This window comes from Tachypleus tridentatus, chromosome 4 (genome assembly GCF_004210375.1).
Source record: "Tachypleus tridentatus isolate NWPU-2018 chromosome 4, ASM421037v1, whole genome shotgun sequence".
Taxonomy (NCBI): domain Eukaryota; kingdom Metazoa; phylum Arthropoda; class Merostomata; order Xiphosura; family Limulidae; genus Tachypleus; species Tachypleus tridentatus.
The window spans coordinates 53,295,214-53,321,839 of NC_134828.1; the positions used below are offsets into that span (position 1 = coordinate 53,295,214).

The 26,626-nt window shown below is 32.3% G+C and overlaps 1 protein-coding gene across 5 annotated transcripts in view; it reads left to right on the plus strand.

The window, feature by feature from the left end:
* Positions 1-25,467, plus strand: part of LOC143249147 (potassium voltage-gated channel subfamily KQT member 1-like) — a 100,242-nt gene extending 74,775 nt beyond the window's left edge. For 2 of the 5 annotated variants that reach the window (XM_076498549.1, XM_076498547.1), the window contains exons 8-14: positions 1,370-1,563; positions 4,147-4,269; positions 6,876-6,953; positions 8,710-8,774; positions 10,895-11,022; positions 14,110-14,206; positions 21,948-25,467. In XM_076498549.1, the coding sequence (XP_076354664.1) occupies positions 1,370-1,563; positions 4,147-4,269; positions 6,876-6,953; positions 8,710-8,774; positions 10,895-11,022; positions 14,110-14,206; positions 21,948-22,403 (1,141 nt within the window). In that variant the 3' untranslated portion in view covers positions 22,404-25,467. Of the gene's footprint in view, positions 1-1,369; positions 1,564-4,146; positions 4,270-6,875; positions 6,954-8,709; positions 8,775-10,894; positions 11,023-14,109; positions 14,207-19,099; positions 19,291-21,947 lie in introns of those variants that run through there. The other 3 variants (XM_076498552.1, XM_076498548.1, XM_076498550.1) reach the window with 3 other exon arrangements.
* Positions 25,468-26,626: the final 1,159 nt, after the last annotated feature.

Sequence of the window (26,626 nt, forward strand, 5' to 3'; positions counted from 1 at the left end):
CTGATTTTTCCAAGATGTTTAGAATATATTACTGCTCACACGAAACTTTCTTTCGAATCATTTTATATTGTTTTTAGCTACTTTGTTTTAATTCCCTAATTTTATCAAAACATAACAATAAACTCGACTTGCCACCTGGTGGAGGACTCATTAAGAAGACAAAATATCTTTAAACTAAAATCAGGAAATAATAACTTAACAATACCCGAGTTAAAGTATATAGAATCTAATACTATAACTCTCAAACAAATTGTTTAGCGTTTTGATAAAGGGGTACAACTTGATACCTTGATCGTTTGTAAGATGTCATGCAAATATGGACCAGAAAACAAACAAAATCTGTCTCCTGTTAAATACTGTGTTAGCTATCTTAAGAAATCTCTTCTGGCATCCCTTTAGCCAGGCCGCGTTTATTAACTAACCATAATTTTACACACAAAAAAGCTTGTAACTGAAATCCAATTTCAGGACAAAATTTCTATAGCAGCAGTCTTAGTTGCTGGCAAAAAAATGTGCTCATGTACGATTTAATTTACAATATTTATACATCTTTATTACATTCTTATAGATAATTTGAGTTGGTTTTAGTTGGATGTTAGTGAATGAAAAGATATTTTTATTTCTTATCGCCAGTAGGTAGATTTTCCCAAAATACCAAACTAAAAAGAAAAAAAGGGAGAGACAGAGATTATTACATAAAATCACGTTGTATGTGCGTTTACAGAACAACTTGCGATTAGTGTATTCATATTTAAGTGTATTTAGCATCTCGTAAGCACAGAGGAAACATTGGTAATGACATAATGTGTGTTTTTACCGGTTTTTGAGGACACACATATAATAAGCGTCTAATATTAAACACATAAAATTTTGTTTGTTTGGAATTGAGCACAATCCAAACTATTTATGCTCTATCCACCATGGGTATCGAAACCTGTTTCCTAGCAGCGTGTGTCCGCAAACAAACCGCTGTGCCACTCGGGGAGGAGGGCTTACATAATAAACATACCGTTGTGTCACTCGGAGAGAAGGGTTTATATGAGATGCCACAGCTTTCAATAAACATGTTGTTCTAGCATTAAAACATTTTAATAACGTCGTTTGTAGTATACATGAAAACATTAACAATATAGTAACTCAAGATCTTGCACATACAAAACTTGGGGTATAAAGTATCTCAAGGTTTGTATACCCACATAGTTACCTAACTTGTATTTTTTATTTATTTTTACATTTAGAACCCATTTTTGAGATCGTAAGATACTGTTAGTTATCTCTATATCTTTTAACACATCTGTAAAATATTTATTGTAAGTTTGCTGGTTGTTTTTTTTGCAATGTTTATTTTCATACTTTCATATAAAAATAGTTTCAAGCACAAAGTCAGTCGTTTGTCAACAATAAGACGTCACAAGCTTACATCATCTTCCATGTATGGACATTCTTCGATGACACGAAACCGTTTTGGTGAAGGTCGCGCGTCAGTGGATAATTTGGGAGGAAGATGTTTTAGTGAAGATAGCGTTTCCAAGGACACTGAAACACTGAAACGAGATTCAGATGGTAGGATGACGTTCTTGAAAGCTAGTTTTTAATTATATTTTTTGCAACATATTCAAGAGAAAATAACTGCAGCAAGACAGCTATAAGATTCATTTGTAAACAGGTGCTTTCATATACTAGTCTAAACCTCAATAGATAGGGTAAGATGTTACCATACAAAGTTTACAAGCGTAAAGATTAAAGATTACTTTAAACGGTTGAAGCCGTGACATTCATTGTAAATTTAAAAATAAAGTTAAAAAAACCTATGTAACGTTGTTCTTTGAAGGAAGAATTCTTATTTCCCTCCTTAAAAAAGAAATCGCTAGGATTTCGTCGGTTTTTTTTAACTTTATACCCTCTGCTAAAGACAGAAACTTGTATATCATCATAATACAACCAGTATTGTTCCAATATGAAATTCTACGAACACTTGTCTTTTCCTTGGTTTTATGTTTAATAAATGTCACGAGATTTATGTCCAAAAACTGTAATATACTAAAAAAATACCTTGACCAAAACACCATTTAAGTAAGCTACATTTAGACTAGTGCTTCTATAAATGTATATAACTAAATACAAATATGATTTCTTCAGGTCACCTAGTTGAACAAAGATATCTTTTTAATAACTCCATCAACTAAATCTGCCTTCTTGATCACAGATATCTTTGTAACTAAACCCAGTAGAACTTGCTTAAAAGGGCATGGAATTAATTTTTAGCTGATGGTGGATTTCTCTGTATCCTTAGGCTTACAGTATGCACCCACAGACAACTCTTGGGCTATTCCAATTGAAGAGTGTGATTTGACACTCACAGTCCTGTATTGCAACCGTGGGCTCAGAATGTAGAATGTAATTTTGCGGCAACAGGAAGAGAGCTTTAAATTATCAGATTCATAGTCTGACATGTTAGATACTAACCCACACACGGCCCACCTGAAATATTTGTTTGGAAAGTGATTGTTTACGAGATGGAGGAATATCATTTATGTTAGATTATAAAGTTGATGGAAATAGATCAGTTTTGTTTACAGTAAAACCTTCTGCTGCAATGAGCTATTATTATCTTTGTTATCATGTACTTAAGACCACCAGCTTTCTATCTTTAATTTATACATATTTTAACTCTTAAAAACTAGTTCCTTCCAGAGATATGCAAATTTTTCAAACGTTTCACTGATGTTATCTTTTTTCTTAAAGATACTTGACTTTTTAAAAGTACTGATATCATTATAATATTTTTATTTTTGTCCCATTCTCAAGAAAACAGAATTATGTTACAAATGAGATCAGTCAGATATGTGTTGAAGAAAATGTTAGTATTATTTGGAACATCCTAGGCTATTACTTTAACGAAATGTTAGTTTTTGAGACATTCTTACCATATCTTGATAAAAATGTTTACAGTCATACATGAAAAATGAGTCTTGTCGGAAACGCTGTAACTCATTTCTTGAAGAAACGAGTTATTATAGAAACGCTTTCTCTTGTGTTTTGATGAAAGTTTCATATATGCTCATGGCTTAAAGAAAATAGTGTTCATCAATCGTGCTTTGAAGAAAGTATGGTGTTCTTAGAAACCTTAACAATCATGACTTGTTGGAAATGTTACTATTCGTGCCTTGATAAAATGTATGATATCCTCGAAAACATGATTAATTGTGCCTTGAAGAACATAAGATGTTGATAAAAGTGTTTCAGTACTATTTTAAAGAAAGTAAGGTGCTGTCAAAAACTTTACAATCATACTTTGAAGAATACTTATGAGCATTGTCAGAAACAATCCTAATTATGCCTTGAAGAAAGTAGGATGTTTCTTTGTTTCTTTAGAATTAAGCACAAAGCTGCACAACGGGCTATCTGTACTCTGCCCACCACGGGTAACGAAACTCAGTTTTTAGCTGGGGGACAAGTAGATGTTGCCAGAAATGTAATCAATCATGTCTTAAAACAATAAAGTGCTATAGAGAAGTTTGCTAGTGATACTCTCAGAAATATTAGTTGTTATGACTTGAAGAAAGTAAGCAATGCATGGAAGAAATCATTGTTCCTGAAAGCATTTTGATTGTAACTTGTAAAGGATGGTTTAGTTTAGAAAAAGAAAAAAACTTCGAGTTAGGTCTATGAAAGTGCACACTAGAAAGTTAATGAAACGTAATTGTAAAATATGCCTATTGAAACAGATATGTTAATTATATGTGGTCTTTTTTCCACGTGTGAATACGAACGTGGTCATAACAGTTATACGAAAATAGTGACTATAAGTTGTTGCTTAGGTTCAAGTACCTATGACGTATTTCTTTACATACATTTTTATATATGGCTTATTTTCGTATAATGCATGACCATTTTTCATGTTTTGTACATATATCTAAGTTATGCAAAGACGTGTTTCAGACTCCTTTTTTCTTTCTTCATAAATGAATTCTATTATTTAAACTAACGTTTCGAGTAATGCATGGTATAATTAGTTGTACGTCTGTGTATATATTTATATGTGTGCGTGTACGTCTTATAAGTGAGTTTTTTTTCTGTGTTTTCTTTGTGTCTTTCTACACGCATGCCTACGCGACGATTTCATCTCGTTCTGCATGGTTCCAGAATGTTTAATGGCAGATGGCGCCACATCGTTGGGGCTTTCCAGCATGCTTCAGACAGAACTCTCGAATCCAACGTTTTTAACACTATCTCCTGCCAATATGTTGACAATCAATAACCTACAAGGTAGAAGGGCTAATATAAGTTTAATAAACACCATTTCTAAGGGCCTTCCAAGCACTTCTATTAATAGTATTATATGTAGAGTAAAATACCATGTATATCATTCCATGGTTGGAATAACAGTTACTCAGTATTAAATTGGAATCAAATAGTTGAAGCAGCTTTTACAGCTGAAATGATAAACTAATACATGTGTCTCAATGATTAAACATGTGAACGTATTGAATGTAAATAACATATATTCTACAATATAATTTTCAACTGTGTTAAACAGAGGCCTTCTCTTGTTAAACTTAATTATCACAGTAAGTTTAAATTTCATTTTCGTGAACTGTGAAGTGCAAACAAATTACGCTGTGTAAATAATAATATTTTATCAATTTCTTTTATATACGACTTTTTTTTTGTCTTTTCTTTTCTTCAGTTTTGAGGTCGTCTACGACTTTTAAGGCACCTTAGATGCTAATATATTATTGCCAATTTTTAGGCAAGTTTAAATAGTGGCGCCCCCACTTCTCCAAGTGGCTTTCCCTAATTTAGCAGCGAGATACTCTTTTACCAACGAATAGTGATATTTACTTCCATATTATAATGCCTTCACGGCTGAAAGGATGAGCATGTTCGGACACGGGGATTTGAGCCCGTGACCCCAAACTGCGAGTTGAGCACCCTAACCACCAGGCCAAACCAGAACATTCTTCTGAAACAAAATCCAATTTTCTTAAACTCTATTATTCAATATTATTTCTTGTTTAGGCACAATCAATACTATGTATTCAGATTTAACAATTAATACCGTACTAGTAAATTAATGAGCAATTTGTTTTTTAACTTATTATTATATGAGAATAATGTGCATCCTGACACAAGTGACAATCTATATCACCTGTTTAAACGAAATTATCGTAACGTGTTTACAGTTGTAACTGAGACAAAATCATGTTATTCTGGTGAAATTGGCAAAAGTGTTGTACAAGAATGTAATTTTTGTAGTTGTTTATCTGATGCTACGTTATTGCATACGTTTATAAATTATTTTTAATGATGTTGTTGTTTTATTCTTTTTGAATTAAGCACAAAGCTACACAATGGGCTATCTGTGCTCTGCCCACCACGGGTATTAAAACCCGGTTTTTAGCGTTGTAAGTCCGCAGACATACCGCTGAGTCACTAGGGACTATTTTTAATGATATATAATTTGTTTTTTAATATTAAAACAAAAAACGATATTCGTTCTTATAGCTCAAACGTATAACTCTATAAACGTGTTAATAGAAGCTGCTTGGATGAATACTTTATTTTTAATATTTAAGATTTGGTAAATCCAACAAATGACGAACAAAAGTTATTATAATTTTTACTAAATTCAAAATAATCTTTGTTAATGGGCCACGATGAGTAATAAACATACGAACAGTATTATTTTTTTATCTCCTATCAAAACTAATACTCTGAGAAACAGAATTTTTAAATTATGTTTATTGTTGCTAAGTGAAAACAGCACACGTCTGTGCGGTAGAATAAACATGTTGTTAATATTATTTTAATAGATATTAAACGACTCTGTTCTTCTAAATATTTGAAATATCTAAATTATGACATGATTTTTGAAGGAATAGTATTTAACAATACTATACATCTTTACTTCTGTGATAATTTAAAAATTTGTATTACTGTAAATAACTCACCACCAAAAGATTAATTGTTTTCAAGGTGGACGAAAGAAGATCTTCTGATCCTTATGTCTTAGAAATTGAATAGTTTCGTTCGTCCACCGGAACATGAATTATTTCAGTCATAAGAGTAACAACCTCTTACTTTTTCTAACTGGCTACTTATCTATACATATGTTTGTTGGTGTTTCACTTTATTTAGAACCACTTTTACAACTTTTCTTTTCCTTTTGTTTAATTTTCTCTATTTTCTTACCTCAGCACATTACTAGCATACGATTTACTAATATATTGAAGATAAACCAGTTTGGCTACAGAACATATTTAGAGCACTTAGCAGCTGACTAGTAGAAGATTTATAACTATGTTGTAACATGAATTAATTTTGTTATAACGTACAGTGAGAACAGTTAGAAACTGAATAAAATACTTAATGATATGTTGTAAAATAAAAAGCTTTGGTTACAGCAAAATTTAGGACAGCTAGTAACTGCTTTATAATAGGATTTGCAATAAAAATTTTAATAATCATTTTTCCTGTATTATGTGAGAATTGCTCGCTAACTTATTGATAGATTGTAAATAAATTAGCAGTTTGATTTTTCTAATGTAGTCTGTTTCAAAATTGTTGTTGCATGTCTAAAATTTAGTGATGTTATAAAACAGAGGGAATGTATGTCAAAAGTAAGGCTTCTTTAACATTGACCTGTTATGTGATAGAGCTGTTAGAAGGAAATTCATATACAACACTACTACTTCATGTCCACACACACACGCACTACGTGTAACACTATTGCTTCTAGATGGTCAGTGTTTTGAACAGCGATCATCCTTGTACCAATCACATGCACATTCTGATGAACTCACGAGGAACGAGAACCACGAGATTATGATCAACTCATTTTTCTAAACTGGATATGTTTTTTCCGAGAACAGGCTCACGACGGAGCAGTTTTTGCACAAGTTTCTTTCAGAGGGGAAGAAAGGACAGTCCCCCACTCGGAAAGGTTAAAGGTAGCACCCAACAGCGTTTTTTTTATTTAAATTTAAATAAAAGATGTTTAAAGGTAAAGGACTTAATAGCTGTAAATGACTACTGTTATTAAGATACAGAAGACATATATTCTTATTTTGATAAAAGCTACTTTAGAAATAACATGTTCAGTATATTAAAAGGTTGAGATATTTCAGAAGTGTTTATTCAGCTTTTCCACGATCACAGCAAAGTAAGCTGACTATACATATGTAATACTTTTAGAAATACGGTTGTTTTTTATAATTGGTAATACTTAAAACTTCATTACTAAAGCTCACTTGATTTTTTTCAACAGTCTAATTTCATCAATTCTATACCATTGCATCTACACTTGTTATGTAACGATGATATGCAATGTATATGGGTATACATTAAACGTTTCTGTAGCAGGGTTTATCAATTTTATTGTGGTTTAATGAAAGTTTAGTTTAAGGCATATTAATGCCAGGAGTTATTGCCATGATTTTTGCCTCTAGAAAATCGCTAATTTTACTTCTAAAGTAACTAGAAATTCCACAGTTGTTCTCAATATTGTGAATCAAACTTTTGTTTGATTATTATAAAAAGAGAGTTTAATATTAAGATTCATCGTTTCGAAATCTTATCTATATGACTGTACAAAAGTTGAATACTTTGTATTAAAAATGTGTTAAAGACTTATCACACCCTTACCCTTCATGTCGTCGCGCCCGGTCATGCTATTTCTTGTGGTTGTGCTCCTTGACAGTAACTCTGAAACGTAATTTTCACAGAAAGAAACTTCATTGTAAAGCTATCACGTCCAAAACACACTACTCTTTCCTGAATATTTTCGTAACCCAACTAGTGTATGGTGACTATGGCTTCCCAGTACCCACTCCAACAGCTCAATCACACATAAATTCTTAGGCTTCGCATTCGGAAACTGAACGGTATGTTGTCTTATGGAATAACACGAATACCCATTTCCTTCTCCACTACTTTAAGGTATGCAATGGATGAACGTGAGATGTGACCGGAAACGCTGTCTTTATGAACCCATACATTGTCAACCTTGTTTCCAGACGGAGATTCTTCTTGATTATATTGAATGTTTTTGGCTGGGACACGTGAATGGCTTTTTCCATTGACCTTTATGTTTATGGATTCTCTCCTGTTACAAGACGCTACATTTCACTTACCATTGCGGGGGTACAACTTGTTACAAGTCCCTTTATGAATGGTCATGGGTTCCAAGTTGTTCAATATTCCTTTGTTGTCCAATGCTATTAAGTATAATTGAGTTCACTGTCTTGGAAACTATAAATTATTGACCTGAACAGATATTTATGGCCTGAATGTATGAATATTTTGAGCTCGAAGGGTCTTTTACATACTCTTCATAATAACTATCAGTCTTTGGTGTCATCTCACAACCTAATATCGACAATATCAAAATGCAATTTTGAAGCATGTCGTTGTACCATGGTTTTGTATTTCTTATAGTTGTCATATGACTCGCTGATTTGCATATTTATAATCGTTTTAATACGAATATTCAACTCTCTATAGATAGTCATTTATCGGCAAACTAGAATCTGACACACGTCAAATGTTTGATAAAAAACTGACACGTGCTGAAGTGTTTTGCTGCTTTCTGTTGACATATAAGTTTTTAAGACACATTCTTCATAAGATTATTTTACAAATATTAAAGTTGAACTAATCAGATAAGGAGCACTAACGGAACAAAAACCCAGTCTGCTTTCTTTACAGATGATGAAATTGAAGAACTAAAGCTGACTAAGCAGCACAAAGACGCCATTAGAGCACTTCGGAAAGTATGGATATGTTTCTAATCTTTTGTATAGTGATCGAAAATATGATTAATAAAGATTGATTATTTACTGGTTATGTAATATATACTTGTTACTCTTTGAAAATATACTTAAATAATAAACTCTTCAAGGTAAAGGGAAGTTGTTGAATTAATGTTTAAAATAGAAACATCAAGCATTATAGAAACAGTAACATGTATCATACCCTTTTCTCAGTGGTTATTGCCGCGATGGTGGCGTCACCAATTAGTCGGGATTGGTATAAAATGACCCATATCTATAATCTTTGCGCAGTCATGGTATTGTACTATTAGTAAAGTTTTCAGTTCTTTCAGCAGTACTTTAAAATTAATGTATTGCTTAGGGATAGTAAGTTTAACTCAACTGCCCTTTCTTGGACCCACTTAAAACAATTAAGCTATAGTTTTTATCCATTATTCTTAAGATATACATGCAGTATGCCTTCCTGTTTTGTCCAATTTTTATAGTGCAGTATCTAATGATACATTAGTTTTTGTGTGTTTTTTCATTATAGCAAAGCCACACCGAGTAAAAGCAAACCCTGATTTTAGCGTTGTAAATCCGCAGACTTACCGTTGTATATAAGTGTTATTGTTTCGATGAAAGGACAACCTTAATTCCACGATTCGTTAGTAAAAGAGTAACCCAAGAGTTGGCAGTGGTTAGCGATGACTAGCTGCCTTCTCTCTAGTCTTTCACTACTAAATTAGGGACGGCTAGAAAGATAAAAATACCCAAGTTCAACAAAAAAACAAAAATTAACTAGGTCAAAAATACACGTTTTGAATTTCGCGCAAAAAGCTACACGAGGGCTATCTCCGCTAGCCGTCCATAATTTAGCAGTGTAAGACTAAAGGGAAGACAGCTAGTCACCACCACCCAACGTCAACTCTTGGGTTACTCTTTTACCAACAAATAATGGGATTGATTGTCACATCAAAATGCCCCCACTGCTGAAAAGACGAGCATGTTTGGTATGATGGGGATTCGTACCCGCGACACACAGATTACGAGTCCAGCGCCCTAACCACCTGGTCATACCGAGTCTCGCAGCAACGAAAATATTACACATGTAGCGAGAAGTGACGCATCTTCCTAATTCTATGATCTTTAATGTCATTCCAGAAAGTGTCTTATAATTATACTTTAACACTAAAATTTATATTTAAAAATTTATATTTAGTACTGAGACATATGTACATATGTTTGTATGTACAAACTGACATAGGACAACTTATAATTAAATAAAAACAACACAATTCAACAGAACTACTTGTAATCTGAATTTACAAGTATGATTTATCAAACTGTGATTGGCAGTCATACTCAAGAAAGAGAATAGAATGATGTGAAATCGGACATCAATAATTTGTAATGAATCTTCGTTCAGTAGCTGATGCTAGAAACATGAGTACAATCAGTCCGTTTCACTATGACTTGTTATAATTAACCCATTAGCCCCTTCCAGTAGCACAGCAGCAGGTACGCGGACTTATACTGCTAGAAACTGGGTTTCGATACCGGTATTTAAAATAGACCCTTTGTACTGTGATTTTTTTATAATCCATTAAGTATTGTTATATAAAATTAACCCTTTAAAATGTACTATGTTATCAACCCATCTATACTGCAATTTGCGTAAGAAAACCTATTGCAATTAATAATGTTCAAAGCATGAACGCTATCAATCTTTAATATCATATAAATTATCAATACGCTGGTGAGTAAATTAAATTCAATAAAATAGTTTTTTATCTCATTACATTACTAAACATAAATTTTTCAAACGATAAAAAGTTCGGAAAAATATAATTCTGAAAAATCGTTAATTTTTAGTACAGAGCTACAGGTTATGCTGTGCTCACCATAAAGATCAAAGCTCTAATTTTACCGCTGATCCATAAGAAAACCACTCTAAAGAAGAAAGAACTCACTAACATTCATACTTTAAACGAGATAAACTAAGTCTTTGATTAGTCTAAATGAAACACCAGTTCTCGGGTTAAAACAAGTTAAACAAATGAGGTATTCATTTAGTGTAAATGTAAATCAATTCCCACATTAGTCAGAGGTAATGTTATGGTTAATTTTCTTTTAAACAGATAAAATATTTCGTAGCACGAAGAAAGTTTAAAGAAGCTCTAAAGCCGTACGACGTGAAAGACGTAATAGAACAATATTCAGCCGGCCATGTTGATTTACTCTCTAGAGTGAAGAATCTTCAGGGAAGGTTAGTTGAGCAATTTTCAGTCAATCACGGTGATTTGTTATGTGAAATGAAAAACCTCGAAGAAAATTGTGTAATTCATTTTCTGGTTTGATATGCGAAGAAAACTGATTCAGGAATTATTTCTTATACAAGTCTTTGTTATAATACAATAGAGTGAATCACTTTAAAATAGTGGTTTACAAACTGTGTGTCGCGGCAAGTTGGTAGGGGTGTTACAAGATCTTTACAAAACGAAGAATAATTAAAAGCATAAAAACTCTTCAAAAAATATTCCATGTTGCAGCAGAGGTGTCACACAAATAAAACTAAGTGGGTTAGGGTGTTTTTTTGTGGAAAAAGATTGAACACCATTGGTTTAAATGGAGAAGAGAAAAGAAAAACTTGCGTAAGAAAAGTTGTGTTTTTCTAATTCAATGACAGAAAGCATGCATCTTGAAATCAGTGTCCTGTTCAGGTGAAGATAGTGTTTAGTTCTACTGTAAAGACACGTTTTCTATAAGTCTTTGGCGATTTTCCTAATATTTGTTTATAATTTATCTTGTTACTTAATATCTTACCTTCAGAATTCTATTTTCCCAAGTAAGCAGCTGTCAGGTAAGGAGGTATTCACATACTAATATTATTTTGTGAAAATCCTGGTATAATTTACTAGTGTTTATGCAGTACCAAATAACTCAAACTCTCTTCTAGCCTAGTTATGTGACTACAAAAAAGTACTATCTTTTTAGTTATAGATTTCTTTTTACCCTGCTTTCTAATGTATAGCTTCAATTTTTGTGACTTAGTGAGAAGCACAAAAAATGGAAACTATATCTTAGGAAGTAGTACAAAAAGAAATCTATTAGGTTGTCCAGAAATAAATGTTGCGATTCTCCTGATGACATTTAAAAGCTGAATATTGAGTAAATTGTCGTTGGTTGGTTGGTTGGTTTTATCAAACGTTTGTCGCTTACAAGGTGTTTTAATTGTCTGGTGTTTCAATTCTACTCAAGAGTAAGCCATTCAACCCCTAAGGCAAAATGGACAAAAAGAACTTTCGTCTGATTTTCCTCTACGAGTACAAACTTGAATGAAAAGCTACCAAAACTACACGGAACATCATCCAGACATTTGGCCATAGATCTGTTGGTGAACATACAGTTAAGCGTGGTTTGAAAGGTTTCGACATGGAGATGAAAGTCTTGAAGATCACGAAAGTCGTGAAAGGAAGCCATTCTTAGATAAAAACACATTAAGGAAAGCAGTTGAGACAGACCCTCACACAACAATACGTGAGTTTGCAGAAAAGCTAGGCACAAGCAAATCAAGCATTGCCAACCACCTGAATGCGAATGAAAAGAAGAAAAAGTAGATAAATGGGTTCCGCATGATCTCACTGAAAATCAACAAAATCGGCATTATGAGACCTATCAAGGATAACACTCCAAAAATGAAGAAATTAAGAATCGAAGTTCTACCTCATCCACCTTATTTCCCAGACTTTTCCCCCACAGATTTCTATTTTTCAAGCACTTTGACAACTTTTTTTAACAATATATGCTTTCAAAACAAGGCAGCTGCAGAAGAAGATTTTAGGGAGTTCATTGACCATAGAAGCTTTGATTTCTACAGCAGGGGCATAAACAGCGTCGTTACACGTGGGCAAAAGTGTATGAAGCAAATGGTGCTTACTTTGATTAAAGCATGTTTTACAACACTGGTTTATACTTTTCCAAACTTCGCAATTCAAACACGATATTTATTGCTGGACAACCTAATATAACTACGAAAACGTACTATATTCTTAGTTATTGATTTCCTTTTATTCTACCTCCTTAAACGTAGCTTCCATTTTTATGTTTCTTATTAAGTCACATTTTCGTTTTTATAAGACCAATTTTCTTCCCCTACTCGCCTTTTCCCACACCAACTGATATATATGAGTTAGATAGTACTTGATCAAATGTCTGTTCTGCTGGTCAGATAGAGAAATATTTTTCCATAACCACATTCTCAACTAACATTCAAGTTTAAAGTAGTCAGAAACTGTACGTAAAGGTCACTTTTGTTTTATAATCTAAAGTTTTAGTTCCATGGTTCCAGATGAAATGCATTCAGACAGTTTTCAGTCTTTCTAAGTGTAAAATGTGACTTTCAGTTTTGTTTATCCCTATACCTATCTGCATTTCTGAATTTTTCTTTGCTACCATCTGTTTTTGAAATTCATTTTTAACGGGACAATCTTTCGGTATTGAGTTTTCTCGCTCAAACAGCTTATTGTTTAACACCTTTGAACGTAAATCGTAAAGGCATAGTTCGTTTTATTTATAATCAGCTGTTAGTTGGTAGGAGGGAAACTATAGTACTTCCTTAAGTGATGTCGTAGTTATATTCTTACCAGCCACACTGATCAGTCAGTAGCTGCTTCATCTTGACGTTCCATTGAATCAGTAATATAAAATGAAAATAAGTTCAATGAAAATATTTTCTGCAGCACTATTTGTACTGGAATTCGGAAAAGTATGTTATGTCTCATTTACTTTTCTTTCTAAATATTACCGCATGTGGACAAGATCGAGTGTTAAAGTTCAACCAACCTATGCCAGAAAATTTCATTTTGTTAATGAATGCTTCTGTTTCAGATTAGTTAATAGTCTGAGAAATTACAAGCGTGAACTGTTGAAGGTTAATACTTATATTTTATATCTGAAGACTGCTCTTCTGTTTTATCTTCCTTCTAGAATTCCACCAACATTACTTCCTACATTATAATAGGCCTAAATATTATCATCAAAATTAGTTTTCGATGTTTCCTCAGCTTTTGCTGTTTAAATCAAACTTTTAATTAAAATATTATATCTTTTATATACATAATGTTTCACGGTCTTTCGTTTCTCATCGTCCAGTCCAACTTATGACTGCTGGTATTAAACACAAAGCTTATTTGGCTACGATTTTCGGAAGATAAAAAACAACATCTGAAAAGTGATGTTACAAATTATATTCCAGTTTTTTTTTCTTTTTTATATTTGAGAGAAATTAAATTTTCAGATTTAAAGTTTTAAAATATTTTAAGTATAGTTAATAAGTTTTGTTTTTTTTTGGAAGGTTGGACATGATATTAGGAACCTCTGGATCAAAAGCCAAGGATGTCTATGATTCTAGGATTAGCTTGTCCTCTAGGATTGTTAAAGTAGAACGTTCGGTGAGTTCACAGCTCAATTGAAAAGTAACAATTTAAAATTCAATTCAGTATTGGTAATATTGGTTGACGTTCGACGACTATGAATGTTCAGCAAGCTTTTCAAACTTAATGTTTTTACGTCAAATCTAATCACTAATATTAGTGTCTTAAGATTTAGGTGAAGGATAACGCTTGACGATACGAAACCGTCTTTATTTGTAATTTAGTATTATATGTTAATACGTTTACTAAAAGCCTTTTTAGTAGGGTCCAATATATTTTTCATGAGCTCCTTCTTTCCACATATATGTTCCACTTTTGTTTTTATATAGCAGTAAAAGCTGTAGGTTGTGTGATTTTCCTTCCAACTTATTTTGTGCCAGTCTTGAGGATGTCTATAGTTTGTAGTTGCAAATACAAATTTAGCACCTGTAAACGGTTTCAACAACCCCAATTTATCAATTTATTATTATTTTGTGCTTACGAATAATACTGGTAATAACATTTTACACTAACTTTTGGTAGATTTTCCTTTTATCATGATTGATAAATATGTAATCGTTTTTGCTGTTCTGATAATTCTATTTACATTTTAATTATATTTTCAACTGTGATCTCTTTAATGGATTAAATTACTGATCCCTCTGCCTAACTAGGTTTTGTAAAATTGAACATATATAACGATTTAACTAAAACAAGGTATCGGTTAAGTTGTTACTTTTTGCAATAAAAAATCTCATTCGTAGCGACCAACTATAGGACAAAATCGATCACTATAACAATACTGAAACAAATTTTATTGAAGTTATTGTTAAAGGCGATTCTGAAGATTTCGAACAAAAGTAAGTAATGAAACTAAAGTTTGATAAACTTACATTTAGGCCTATTACTGTTTATTTACTTAGCTATAGCATATAGTACATTGAAAATAAAGAGGGTTCAGAATATTTAATTAGCCTAATCAACATAAGAAGGCCACAATGTATAAAATGTGGTGATATATTCTTACATCGTCAAATCCAGTAACATTAATCTTTTAATCGTTGTATCGTTTAGACTTGAGTCTTTATGTATTGAAAATGAATACAAAGGCTGACAAAAATCGATAGTTATTTTCGTTTAACTTGATCACAAATTTAGCTGTTTCGGAGCAAGCAAAAACAAGAGCAGAAGCAGACAAGTAAGTTAGAGTTTACAAAAGTCGTTGAGCTTCAAAATGAACATCATTACCACCTTCAGGATCTAAGACAAGAACATATCTTGTTTTCGAAAATGAAGAGACAGAAGTAGCTTTCATATTTTCACTTCTAGTTTTATTCTTAATATTATTATTTATTGGGAACTATCTTCCTCCTATTTTCGTTACTAACTTTCTTTTAGTAAACATACCATCTTGGTTATAATCATATTAATCGCATTTATTTGGAGTAAAATACATTTTCTCTTTACAGTTGCAAGTAACAGCTTCCATACTGGTTTTCAATATTTGTTTTCTATACTTTAAAACACGAAATACTACGGCGAAAAAAGCAATCGACATTAGGCAGAAAATGGAAAGTATTGGTGAAAGAAAGGACAAAGAATGTTAAATATCTCCCAAGCTAAACATTTACCAGCGTTTCCATTTTCAGAATGAAAGCTATTAGCTACAGCTATTGTTCTAGCATATTATTTAGTAAATATGAAAAATTTCTGAATGCTTCATTTCTGACATTTCTCACCAAATGAGCATAATTATGTTGCAAACAGAAAGTCAGATTAAAATAATATAAAATTTAGTAAATTGACGTTAAAGATGTAAGAAAACTAACTATAATTGGTTTACAGGAAACCCAATGCAGAAATTACCTTCAATTGGTATTTACCGTATACGCGCGTGGGATAAACGACCAGGTCAGATACCTTTAATGGTTTAGGTACAGATGTCTTTAATTTTGGAATATTGACCGGAGGAAAAGAAGCCAGTAAGGAGCACCCGCCACTACAAGGGCTTTTTTTCGAGTTTTATGGACCATATAATGGTATTGACTATTACCTTTAACTCATACTGACTGTTACTTTTAAAACTCCCAGCTAAAAGTGTAAGGCATGCTTAGCGGTATCATGTCTCGAACGATGGACCCTTCGATATACGCAGTCTAACACGCCTTGCCCAAAAACGTCTTTGAAATTAACTCTTACTTTTGTAGTTTCTTTAATATTCAATACAATTTATGTCGCTTTTCTTGCGAGAACTTTATGATGTTTCTACAATGTTTACACTCATATTGTGTGATAACATATGCAACCACCTAAATATAATCACTAAGAACTTGTTTCTATTATTATTCACTAATTACTAATTAGTTTAGAATATGCCAACAACTTGTAAAGTTATAGAGACTCTAAAGAACAAAACTAAGTAAGAATTTCTACGATAACATAACTCACACTTTTATACTTACCAAACTTACTTGTAATATTAATATAATCATCATGGACAGCAAGGCCTATTCATAAGCTCACTACATCATCAGCACTAGGTAACCTTTATATGAAATAATTTAAAGATAACGCTATCCAAATAATTGCACTAAGACAGTGGTTCCCAACCTGGGGTTCGAGAAGGTAACACCATCTCATTAAAGAAGTAAGTTTTTAATACTGGTTTTTCTTAATTGCATACTCAGTTATGTATTATTTTATTTAACTGTGAAAAATGGGAAAACGAGTTAATTATTAGTTAATAAAAACAGTTTGTTTGGTAGGTGGAATATTTCAAAAACATGGGATCCATGGAGAAAAAATAATAATAAAAGGAGTCCTTGGTGGTGAAAAGGTTGGGAACCAATGCACTAAAATATAAGATTTTGCTAAGATATATTGACAACACATTCGTAGTATGACCGTACACAACTACAAACAAAACTCTGGAATTCATGTGTCAGAAAAGACAACGTCTAGTAATACAATTTACGATTGAAATGAAAACAAAATCCATTTCTACTTGCGACAGTCACCAAGATATAAAATTCGCATACCATAGGAGTTTACAAAAAATTTACAGATTAAAGGTAAATACCATGACTAAAGATTACGTCTTCCAAGTAATATAAGTATGGGCATCATGAACTGTTGAGTCATCAGAATGAATGACATTTGTAATACAGAAGATGGTACAAAGTATGAATGAAGACACATTACTAAGATTTTCCTCAATAGTGGGTACCTGTGATACCTGGTAAAGAATAAATAAATAAGACAACTAGAATAAGAACGAAACAAATGACAGACGCAAGCCATATTACTGAATATTGAAGGTCTCTTTGAAATTATACAAAATACATGTAAACACTATAAAGTAAGAACACTATTCAGAAGTCGCTATACTTCTGAATGATCATAGTCGATATTACAGAAAGTGACGAAAAGAGCTAATGGAGAGCAAACACTCCTTTCACACCATCTCTTACGAATGTAAACTTAATACAGAAATCAGAAAAATAGCAAGCATACAAGACTATAATACCTATTTATCTACAACAGCACATTATGGCAGAAAAGAAAACCATATAATAAACTGAAAGATTAATAAAATAATGAGATACAAATTACACACGAGAAAAATAAAGATAAAAGAAGCTTTATACATTCACCTAATTGAGAAAACATTCACTCTACCTAGCACAGAAGTCAGCAAGGGATGGATTACCCCACGATAAACCATTCAAATATTTTATTGATTCGAGCAACGCTGTAACTTGAACTAATATTCTACTAAAATCAAGTTTGGGTTTCAAGCTATAACATATAGTTTTATATATATATTTATGTTTGTGAAGAAAGTCCAAATCAACCGTGGACACGATTTTGGTGTCCTCAAACCTAAATTCCAGTATAACACAATTAACTTTTTAAAAAACAAGACAGAATCAAATCTTTGATCCTTCCACCACAAACAATTCTTTTCAAGGTTCCCATGTAAACAACAACGAATTAGCGACTGAGTATTATGGACTTAGTTACAAATTAATAAATAGACTTAGATTATCGTTTGGCAACTAACCGTTATAACTATTGATATCGGATCGCCACAACCTTATCGCAAGTAATTAATACTGGATAAAACATGCTTTTAATTTTTTTACAAAATCCTAAGATATCTCAGTGGTGAAACATACAGATTTTTTTGGTGAAATCATTTTTTAAGGACAGATGTGGGAACTGAAAACTACGTATAAAACGTTTATTTGATGATGCATTTAATTCACTTAAGGCTCATTTGTTTTGTTTTGTAAAAGTTTTATAAAATGTTAAAATCTTAGGTTGTTGTTTGTGATAGAAAAGTAGCTGTTTTGGGACAGCAGTTCAAACCCATATTAAAATAATTAAAAAAACCGACTTTTTCATACAATTTCTGACGACCGAAACTAGTTATAGACAGTATTCTTGCCATAATGATTTGTACGTGATTTATTTTCATTTTGTTTTCAAATAATTCGAACTAAAGAAGTTAAGTGTATTCTTCTGAATAAATACCTAAAATACGAATACATTATCAAATGTATATATATATATATAGTGCTTTTCCTTGTACCCAAACAAATTTTGGTTTGATTTGTGCTTAGCACAAAGTTACGCAACAGAGTATCTATGCTGTGCCCACTACAGCCCAACTTCTGGAAGAGCTCTATTTGGTAAAGAGATTAAAAGGTTGTTGTTAACAATCTATTAGAAAATTCATAATCCTGATTTGTACCAGTAAGTGTTTATTTTTAATTTCGCGGTTTCTGGCATGTGAATGTATATAATTAACAAAGGTTATGTTTCTGTTATTGTATGTCTGCTGTTTGTTTTTTATTAAGCAGTTACAATGTATACATGTACCTTATGTGCTGAACCTTTCGATAACGGATAAGATACTTTTGTGTTAAGAGAGAAGAGCGCAGAATGATTTAACCAAGTCAGTGGAAAATGTGTTCACCAAGATGTAGTGAATGTCGTGGAGTAAGCTGAGACAATTACCTACTAACCAATCCTGTTGTTATCATGTCGACAATCACACACCATATGCAAATGTTTGTCTGTATTTTTCTTTATTATTATTGGAACTCGGTTTCATAGTTTCCCAGGATTTCTTTCTACACTTATTCAGTAGATTACTATCAGTTATTAATAAAATAGCAATGTTATATCTTGAACTTCATTGTGTTATAGCGGATCTTGAACAAGTGAGTGTTTTTTTTTTTGTTTCGTAAAATCTATCAAAGATTAAAACTCTCTAGTTTGCCACACTTAAATTTATTTCAATAAAGAACCTGTTATTTCTGACACTAAAATTACATATAAAAGTCTTAATTTTTCTACCATTATGCAAAAGATTATACCAAACAACTTTTAAAGTGCTCTGTTGACTTAAAATTAGTCAAAAGTTAAAAACTGGTTCCTTTCCTCTAATTTTTTCTAAAATTTGTCACCGAAAAAACAACTGTTCCTTATAAAAATATTCAAATTCTGTATATCCTGTTATAGAATTATGTCCTACAACCCAAATGGGGCCAAGTGGTTAGGGTACTCGACACGCAATCTGAGCGTCGCGGGTTCAAATTCCCGTCAATCCAACCATGCCTGCCCTTTCAGCCATTAATACGTTATAACGTGACAGGCAATCCCACTGTACGTTGGTAAAAGAGTAGCCCAAGATAGACGGTGTCTTCCTTCTAGTCTTACACTGATAAATTAGGGACGACTAGCACAGATAACTCTCGTGTTACGTTGCACGAAATTCAAAAAGAAACAAACAAACGATACAACTCAAATGATATGTGTTCAATCAAATTCGACCAAAAAATGACATTTTTTCTTTTAGTTTTTACACAGTTTTATTTATGAAAATGGTTTGCTTCACTCCTAGATCTTTTTACATTTTGAAGAACATACAATATTCAATCGAATGCCATAAATGTCATATATATTGAAAATGGCTTGGTATGAAGGGGAAAAATCAAACAGATTTACAGGACAACTTGCTGCAAAAACCGTAAAAGAAATAATAAGCTTTTAAATCTAATCATATTATAATAAACGGACACGGTAAAATTGATTACCAGTATCTTACGCTAATAATTATTGTTAGTTCAGTGGCCATTTCGTTAGTTGTAAAACATTATACGTTGACCAAAGTATTACTGCTTAGTGACAATTTTTATTAACCGGATGCCTTTAGCATGTATTCAGGACCAGAGATAATCAGTCCATTTTCCAGCTTATCCTCCAAGACCGAAAAAAGAGTAAAGTAAGATTGATTTAATTAACACAACTTGTGGTCAAGAATATTTATAGGAAATATTTTCTTGCGGTGTCCAATGTGCACAGTAAAGTTATAACGGTAATGTCTTAAACGCTTCAAAGAAGAGGGTGAAATTTTATCATGTTTTATTTTGACAATATAAATATAAACCTTAATAATGACGCAAAATCCGTTTTACGATTTATATTTATGAAACTGAATCAACTCATAGGAACATGTTACTTTTTAAAATGAAATTTCTTTATTAATTGATTCTTTATAGCTCAGATGTTTAGACTTTTTTATTTTATCAATTTTTTCTTTTGTTTTTGGTACTGAAGTAACATTTAACAAGGATTTTATGTTTTATGTGAAACTATACCAACATAATCAGGTATCTCACACTTTTATTCTACTTTTCACGTAGGTGCTACAGATAAAGAATTTGGATCAGCTGTTGCAAATATATTATTTTCGTTTTTTTAATTTTTTGCAAGATGCAAATGAAAACTGAACACCAGTTGTAGCACGCTTCAAGTTTTCTTTTTAAGGTATTGGATACCGAAATCAAATATTGAACGCTATAAGACGTTTTAATTTTCTCTCTCTATTCTGGTTTTAGTTGGAGCTAAAAGACATATCTTATTTCTTTTTTATGAGGTAGAGTACGTAAATATTAAAGTCGAACAAATGTTTCATGTATTTTATTATTTGTTTTTGTTTCAGGTAGAAGTTGTAGACATGAAGCTGGAACAAGTTACATATGTTTTATTGACTGTTTTTGTTTTAAGTAAAAGATGTAAATATACTGAAACGAATGCTACATATACTTTATTGTCGGTGTTCGTTTTAGGTAAAAGCTATGAATATTAAACTGGTACAACAGTTGCATATCTTTTGCTGTCTTTGTTTCGGACAAAGGATAAAATAACTGTTACGTATGTTTTATTGCTTATTTTTACTTCAAGCAGAGGATGTAAATATAAAACTGGAACGACTGCTACATATGTTTCACTCTATCCTGTCTTTTAATGTAAAGGATTTAGATATAAAATTAGACTAACCGTTACAGATATATTATTGTTTTAGTAAGAACGAATACCTATGAAGTTAATCAAGCTAGAGTACATATTTTAAACTAATCTCTCCTTTTCTCAAGTAGTTGATTTAGAAATATACCTTGACTACTTTATACCGAATCCCCGTTACACCAAATATGCTTGCCCTTTCAGCCGTGGGGGCGCTATAATGTGACGGCCAATCCCACTATTCGTTGGTAAAAGGATAGCTAGCCCAAGAGTTGATGGTAGGTGGTGATGACAAGCTTCTTTTTCTCTACTTTTACAATGTTAAATTAGGGACGGCTAACGCAGATAGCCCTTGTACAGCTTTGCGCGAAAATTCAAAAAACAAACAAACAATTTGATATAGATAACTTATAATTTTATCCAAGGACCAGCTTAAAAAGATTTTATTATTATTATTTTTTTTTAGGTAGAAGACGTAGAAGCGAAGATAGATAAGCTGATAGATATATTTCTTGAATACCGACAACAAAGGAACACTTTGGCAAGTCAAATGTCTGTCCAACCAAACACAACCCAAACCAGTCCCATTCCAACAACTCCACCTAAACGCAAATCAATTCTCATAGATAAACAAGCTAGTGAACCAAATACACCAATTTCGAAAAGCTTTGACCGGTCCATGCAGCGAGGAAATTCAGACCTGTGTCAGAGGTTAAAGAAGCATGTAACATTACGCCATTCTTTAGACACGGCCATCCCTACTATTACAGACATGTCAATGAGTGAAAGTCAAGACCTTTCTAGAGAATTGGTTATTGGAACGTGTCCATTCATCAAGATTGAAGATGATTCACAAGTAGATTCATCAAACACTCTCAGCACGTTAGTAAAATCTATGTCGTTGGATCGGCTTTCTGAATGAAACTATAAAAAATGGAAATAGGATCCTAAAATCAGAGCGAACTAAAACTGTAAACTTTCATGTTAAAGAACCAACAGTTCGATTGGTTTCTGCCTCCTTGCACTTTTATCCTACTAGAAAATTCAACGCTTCTCTAGAAATTTCTGAGATAAAAACATGGGTAGGACACATTTATCCTGACAAGCATTCTTTCTTAACATATCACACTATTTTGTCGAAATTACGTCAGTATTTTTCTACACAGTGGTGTTTAGATAAACAGTATTGATGTTAGAGTAATATAGAAGTCTGTTACATTCGAAACACTTTCTGCATGATGCAGTAAAACGGGTAGGAAGGTACTGTTAATTCTTTATACATATATACAACAGTGATAATTTCTCAGTGGCCTTCTCGCGACAAAATGTATGACATAAAACTTCTATATTCTAGTAATCATAGAATTTCTTTCACTGGGAAAATGGGAAGTTACTCATGAGAAATTACGTTTCGAAAACTTCGAATATTACAGAGTGGGCCATAGTGAAGTACCTCCCTAGTGAAGAAAACTAAAACTAAAAGTAACACCGCAAAATTTTCTTTTTAATTATGCTCTACTCGAGTGGTACAAATATTCAATGTCCTACATTATCAACCGTGACAAAAATGGACATTGAGCATTAAATTTGATATGGGTTAAAATGATTTTGGAACTATAAAAATATAGCTTAATCACGAAATATAATTTGTTGCGTTACTTATAATTCCATTTCCCTTTTCTTGGGGATTTGCTATGATCCACCCCATACAATAAAAACATTACTATAAATTCTAAATGTCAAGGAATATCACAGCAAAATATTTTATATATCTAAGATTTTGTGACTTATTATTACTTTAAAAACAAATTTCGGGTATTAATATAATGGAAGACTTAGTATAGCAGCTGACATGGAAATAATAAGAGGATAACGATAAGTAATAGTTTAACTGAATCTGTGGTTGGTTTTACTATAGAGGAAGAAAAGGTAGACAATTCAAATAGTATTTTATGATAATTACTGGTGGAAGACCGCGGTGATACTTCACATTTAATTTACTGGTGAAGCGCAGATAGCCTAGTTGCTTTGCGCCATAAAACACCAATTACTGGTGAAACCTGGGATGGAACAGCTGACATAACCAAACGTAGTATGCTTATTTTTAGTCGAAAACTATGGGGAAAAGTTAAAGTAAATGAGTCTCATTCATTTATTGTTATTAAATAAATTGAGATAGAATAGCTGTGACAATACTAGCGACTACTGTTGTTACTAGCGCAGGTATCCCTCGTGTAGCTTTGCGCGAAATTCAAAACAAACAAATTGTTGTTACTAGAACAATGAGATAGTAAAATTTATATGCAGAAATCTGTTACTTCTGTGCAACAGTTATCAATATTGCTAGTGGAAGATAAAGACAAGGTAAAATATAAGCTTTAGCTGTTATTAGTAGAAGATCCTGTTGGAAATAAAGAAGCTGCTGAGTAGCCTTGTTGCTCAAACAAATCTCTAAAACTCCCCAACATATCAAGTCTTCTAATTTTCTTTAAGAATAAACCATAAACTTGTTATATTGTAAGTTGTTTGTGAAGTGCTCGAGTTCAACAAGAGTTCTTCAGTAAATTGAAAGTATTTTGAACAGAGGTTTACTATTAATCGGAATGTTAGAATTTTTGAAAAGACAAGGAGCACATCATTTGGAGAAATTTTACTTCAAAGACTTAAATAATCACAATAAATAATTACGAACGATTTTGGAATATAATATGAAGGTCTTTGAAGAAGTAAATATGATTGGTTTTTCTGTTCTAAGAGAAATACCAATTTTTAGATGAGGTTTTAAGATGCCCTGACAAAGTACTTTCATAACTTTATTTTATATTTGCACATAAAACTTGATGCTCACAAACAAATATATATTTATGACATCATTTAAACACATTCGGTAAATAATGGTACTTGATATTTGAGAAGTTTTAGATTTTAGTCACAAACGCCCCCCAGTGGCACAACGTTATGTTTGTGGACTCACACCGCTAAAAACCGGACTTCGATACCTATGGTGTGCAGGGCACAGATAGCCCATTCTGTAGCTTTGTGTTTAATTCTAAACAAACAAATATACACAAACTAAAAATTCTTACCGTTAGTAGTAAATTAGTTTAAATACTGGCGTCCATACAAACTACATTAGTTTTTATCTTCAACTGTGACGTCCAGACTAACATTCACGTTCAGAATAACGACATGCTGGTTTCTGTATAACATATATCCAGTGTGACAATATTTTGGTTTCAATACAACATACGGAGTAATTATAACGTGTCTAGTGTGATGACATATCAGTTCATAGTGTAGCATTAATGTACAAGTTAAGCATGACATTGATGTCTGGTTTGAAGACGTACCATTTCAAAGTAATTGCTTAAATACATAACATTGACATCCAAATAAACATAATAATACTTTATATTTTATTGCCAACGTTTTGACAGACTGAAAGCTTTAAGTGTCACTCAGACAAACTATACAATACTATACGCAGTCCAGGTAATTTACTGTTCACACATAGAACAACAAAGACCCTCGAATAGCTAAAATTTTAGAGTTTGTTTTAATAGTGCTTGTCGTTCAAACATTGCACTTATTCTAAACATTTAACGCATTGGTTCTAACACGGTGAGACAACGTAATGATTTCAGTTTAAACGACGAAACTTGGGTAGACAATGTTTTGATTCCAATCTAGTGTTTATAACACATGAATAACACTCTTTTCAGTCTATAGGTTAGATATATAGACAACACACACTGCGTGATCATCTTTAATCTAACGATTACGTACATGTTTGTCTGCAGCTGTTCTAATGTAAAAACAGAATAAATTAACAATTAAAAATAATAAGTAACAAATAATTGAAAAGTAACAGCAATACCAACGAAGTAGTTTTCAGTGACACATAAATTATGTTTGTCATTATATATTTAAGTGTTATTTTTTTCTTCTAATAATACAAATTTGGAATAAATTTGTAAGTGTTTCCAGCGTTAATATTTTAATGTAATTTTATGTGAGTATAAATTTTCAATAAAGTTCTTAACCCTAGAATAACCAATGGGAAATGTTAATAACTTACCAGTTTTTTAAACATATTTTCGCTAAAGCTTTATGCATCAAGGTGCTTGCAAATCCACGATTTTATTGCTTAGTTGACGTCTTATACTATATGTGCCACTTAAAAAGAGGGTAAACGAAAATACCTCAATTAATTCACGAGGGTCTCTATGTGTTTTACCGATTTGTGACGCATATGGCTCTGGTGCTTTGCTCACAAATTTTAACCAATCAGTCATATGTGTTATACACATAGAGAGAGAAAAAATAGACACATTCACCGATACCTTTGGTCAACCATTTATAATGAATGTTAAAACATGTAAAACTATAGAAACACTCAGGAGAGCGCATACATTAGCCAAATAGCGTTGATCATATTCGGCTCGTAAACAATATGAAAAGGTGTCTGTATGTCCGTCATTATCAACCAATACGGACAATGTTTGGCAGGACAATGAGAAATAATATTCTACATATACCCACCTCGTTTCATCAAAATTCGATGATTTTTTACTGAAGTAATTGAAGCAAAAATAGTTTGAAAAAATTGTCCCGATGCTAACAGATAGGATTTTTTTTATAAATTTTCATGACATTGACCCTCCGAAAGCTAATTACTTTTAATTTGGATCATAATCCAAGTATATACCAACTTTCGTATAAATATATTTAGCTGTTTAAGAGAAATATTGCTGCCAAACACACAGAAATAGGAGTGAAAGTACAATCTTTGATGGCACAGGTAAATATAGAATTATTCAATATCATGCACTATATAGACAACACAGATAGTAAACGACTGTGTTCACGAGCTTCAATTATGTATCAATAGTCTTAATCACAAAAGTAATGATGTTATTTATCTTACAAATAAAACTGCATGAGTTGGAATTGAATATCAACAGAAGAGCCCCTGTGTGCAAAAAGTATTAACTTTACATACACATGTATCACAAATGAACCCATTATAAGTTGAATCAGATGAACTCCTGAGCCAGATGGCAGTTGACCCATTTATATCTGTACTTCTGGTACAATCTATGATAAGACAATCTTTTTAGAGTATACCTGTTTAAGTAAGATCTG